General features: G+C 34.8%; 1 protein-coding gene across 1 annotated transcript; it reads right to left on the bottom strand.

Moving 5' to 3' along the window:
* Positions 1 to 421: 421 nt before the first annotated feature.
* LOC139840199 (patellin-3-like) lies at positions 422 to 3,510 on the bottom strand. Its single transcript, XM_071830426.1, has 4 exons — positions 2,233 to 3,510; positions 2,004 to 2,128; positions 1,763 to 1,904; positions 422 to 835 (listed from the first exon to the last, which is right to left on the bottom strand). Exons 1-4 carry the CDS (start codon positions 3,400 to 3,402, stop codon positions 581 to 583), a joined length of 1,692 nt encoding a protein of 563 aa, XP_071686527.1. The 5' UTR covers positions 3,403 to 3,510; the 3' UTR covers positions 422 to 580.
* Between the last annotated feature and the right edge of the window lie 870 nt (positions 3,511 to 4,380).

Genomic DNA, 4,380 nt, shown 5'->3' with positions numbered 1-4,380 from the left:
GCCAAAACATAATCAATTATTCGTTTACAGAGATAAACAAGATAAGTATCATGTAAACATCAATTTGGTTCAAATTATCAAAAGATTTACAAGATTAATGTTAATATATCTTGTTGAATAAAATCATGACATGAGCTGTGAAAGATAAAGTTGAAAGTTATTTTCCAGCTCATTACCAATGTATTAAAAATATCACCAATAAACAACTTTAAACGATAAAAAATGAACAAAAGGGACATTTAAGAGACGATGACAGAAGCATCTTTCACAAATCAACTTCTATATTGTATATATAAAATTTCCAAAGTTTTCACTTTACTTTCTTTGGTCCAAAAGTCCAACAATGCACATAGGTTTTGTAATAAAAGTAATCAAACCCAAACAGACAAATCCCAAAAAGAATCCCATGTAAAGAGATTCCTCAAATCCCCAAAGATATTAAATATAAATCCATGAATAAAAAATTTAACAATAATAATAACATGACCCAACAAAAATGAAACCTACTTTTGTAATTTCACAAGTAGCCAAAGGTTCTTCATGCTGGTTACATTCTTCAACATTTGATGGAGCTTGGAGCTTAATCAGTGGTCACCTTGGTCTTGCTCCTATACAAGAGCTTTTTCTTCTTTGAGGTTTGGTTGTCAAAAGTGAGCACCACTTTACCTGGTTCGCCACATTTGAAGCTTCCACAGATCACTGGCTCATCGGTGCTGGCTACAATCTTTCTTGACTTTTGCACGATCACGGTGTAACCACCTTCAACTGCAGGCACGAATTCGGCTGCGTATGTAACTCCATAGTCCACTTTGGCTTCCCATACCAATGTGCAAGTCTAGCAATTTTTAACAAATATCCCACATTAAACATCCATCCATCCTTTAATAAAAGATATGACTTGAGGTTAGGACAGATAGATATTAAGACATGACATGATAACAGTATGGCATAAATCTTGCACATGGAAAAATACTAAGTTGTATTTTTACAATTTTGTGATCTCAATTAAATATGCATACTCAGTATTATATATTATATATACGTATACACGTATACAAACACAAACGTACTCACGGTTATCTTACCAAAAATCCATCCTTTGATAAACATGTGCACAATTTCATACTTTTTTCCCATATCAATAGAAGTATAACTCAAGATTAGTTCTTAGTCGTCGTCATATATGCATGATAAAAAAAATCCATCTTTAATAAAGATGTGCACAATTTGATATTGATACGTTTTTACAAAAGAAGTATAACTCAAGATAGGTTCTTAGTCATGTAAGCAGGCATGATTTACGCCTTATATAAAGAAAAATAAAAGAAAAGAACACACCAAGATTTGATAAAAATCGTAAATGAGTTTTTATTATTCCATTTAGCAAAAGAAAACATAATTCTATCAAAAAATAGAATCTTTACTTGATTAATGTCCTTTCGGTTCAGCCTAATTCAAGGAAAAAAGCCCCACTTGGAAAAAGTTTATAATTGGATCATAATTTAAAAAAAAAAAAATATCAAGTTGTAGTCATTGTATCAGGCCTGCAAAATTTTCTAACAAGATTCTCACTTTGAGATAACTTTTAATTATTAATTCCATCAAAACACCTCAAAAGAAGTATTCACAATTACAAACTATTAGCCTATCTTAATATATTGAATCAAGCCTACTAATAGCAAAATTAAGCATTATAATTTGATAATAATATTATTGTTCATTCATCATTATCATTATTTATCAATTTTAGATTATGGTATACCTCAGTAGCAGGGAACTCGATGCAGTGTTTGGTTGCAGGCTTAATGATCTCTTCAGTAACTGAGTCACTCGATGTGAATTCTTGCTCTCCTTCACGGCTAAGCCCACCATATTGAACAGGAACCAATTCGGGTGCTATGTACCTAAAATTCAACAAAACAAAACAAATCAAATCATATTTAGAACACAAAATTAAAAAATTTCAACAGATTATAAACTAAAAATTGGTAGTTGGTACTCACTTGAAAAGGGTTTCAGCAGTCTTTGAAGGTCCAGCAAACACAAACTTGCTCTTAGTCCTTTGAGTGAAAAAGGGACTAATAATCTTATAAAAAGCAACGTACAGAAACGGCACGTTGATAAACACCTAATAAACACAACCACATGACAAAATCAATTCACACAAACATTTAATCTAACACTGCATAATATTAAACATCTACCAACCAATAAAAACAATTTAATAAGTACCTGTTTAGCAATAAATTCAGGATAATTATCCTGAAACAACTGTAAAGCTTGATTAGTTGTCTGCCTCAACTCCCACTGAAACGGCCCAGGCGAATTCTTGAAATCAATAACTTGTACAATTGTATTAATACCATCAGGACTAAAATCAAGTTTCCTGATACTTTTTTCAAGAAACTGAATCCTCCATCGAAGAAACTTGGTTCTTTTCTCCTCAGTTGCAAACGTTTCATTGTATAATTCTTTGTTTCCATATTCACCATAAGCGTTGTAACAAACTGGATGCCCTTCCTTATCAGTTCCGTGCATATACACAACTTTTTCCTGTTCAGATCCTAAATCTTCATCTAGTAATGATTCAATTCCGAACTCTTTGCGCCATGCGACGACGTTTTTCAGCATAGTAAAAGCTTCTTTCACTTTGAAGTCACGTGCTCGGAGAAATTTTAGCAAAACGACGTCACTTCGTTCGTCAGCCAGTAACGGAATTCCCCAAATTGATACCTCTTCTGGTGCCGCCGGCGTTTCCTCCGTCACCGTTGCCACGATTGTTTCCTCAACCGTTTCAATTTTTTTCTCTACCACCTCCGGTTCTGTCACCTCTTTCACCGGTTCAGTCTCCTCTTTTACCGGTTCCTTCACTTCCGAAACCTCTTCTTTCACCTCCGGTACCGGTTCCTTCACTTCCGGTACCGGTTCCTTCACTTCCGGTACCTCTTCTTTCACCTCCGCGACTGTCTCTTCTTTTTTGCACTCAACAGGTTCAGACGACTCCGTCGTCACCAACGCTGTCTCTGCCGGAGTTTCATCAGTGGTTTTAGCTTCTTCAACCTTAACCGGAGCTACCTCTTCAGCCGGTTTCTCCTCCTTTGCCGGCGGCGGAGGAGCGGTGAACTCATGCTTATTAAGTGCTTCCTGAACTAAAGCTTTAAGTTCATCCAAAGCTTTTTTCTGAGGATCTGGTAATTCACCGGCAACGTTAGATTCTTCTTTAAACGACGCCGATTCAGATATCTTCTCTTTCTCCTCCGCCACGTCGGATTCCGGAGGTCCCTCTTTTTCAACAACGGCAGTCACTTCAACTTTCTCCGGTACCGTCTCGGGAACCACGGCAACAACTTCCGTCGTGGTTGCCGGAGCTTCCGCCGTAGTTTTCAACGTCTCTTCAGCCATTAATATTAAAATAGACAATTAATTATTCGATCAAATAGTTTGAAGATAACTTGGGTTTGTAAAGTTTGTTTAGTTTGATGATTTTGAGAGTAATGGTATGAGTTGGGAGTTTGGGGGTTTTAAGGGCGGTTTGGGGTTAGAAACGGTCTGTTTTTTTTTTATTAAATTTTGATTAATTTTAATTTTTGTCTTGTAATTAAAAGATTAAAATTAATTAAAATGCCAGCTCAGTCACAGAGAAAAAGACGTGGGGTCCGGTTAAATTTGCAACCGCTAAATGACAACTCAGCTGTGTACTGTATAACGAGTGGAAAAACTGTACTACGTGGTGTGTGTAAGTGGTGGGTGTAATTATCGTGGGTGTGATTGATGGGCGTAACCCTACAACTCAACTCCCGACCGTTGGATTCATTTGGGCCCGGAATTTACCGTATAACTGTGATTATCAATAATTATTACGGAGTAGTAATATTAATATAAATATAAATATAAATATAAATATTAATATTAATATTAATATTAATATTTATATTTATATTTATTATTGAGGTTATTATATTATGGAAAAAAAGTAATGATTGAAATACTCCGTAGTAAAGGAAATGTGAACTAGTGTCCATGTTTTTATGTGAGTTTATTTTTATTTATTTACAAGAGTACTGTTCATGTGTGTTTGAATTAAAGTAAATTGCATAATTATTACAATTAAACATGCAGGTTTTTGTGTACATGAGTGGAGTAACTGTGACGATCGCTCCAAATTCATATGGACGAACACGTCATTCATCGATTTCATTGTGAGGTATTTGACCTCTATATGATACGTTTTGTAATCATTGCATTCTTTTGAAAAGGCACACCATAAATGAATATTTAAATCAAAAGTTTTCGACATCTGATGATTTCTACATATAGACAATCACCATAAATAATAGTTTACAACAGTACTTCCGTTGACAATGCAGTCAAAATAAGATA

Source organism: Rutidosis leptorrhynchoides, chromosome 4 (assembly GCF_046630445.1).
Source record: "Rutidosis leptorrhynchoides isolate AG116_Rl617_1_P2 chromosome 4, CSIRO_AGI_Rlap_v1, whole genome shotgun sequence".
Taxonomy (NCBI): Eukaryota; Viridiplantae; Streptophyta; class Magnoliopsida; order Asterales; family Asteraceae; genus Rutidosis; species Rutidosis leptorrhynchoides.
Note: the sequence above shows the minus strand (reverse complement) of the source record. Positions and strands in the feature narration are given on the sequence as shown.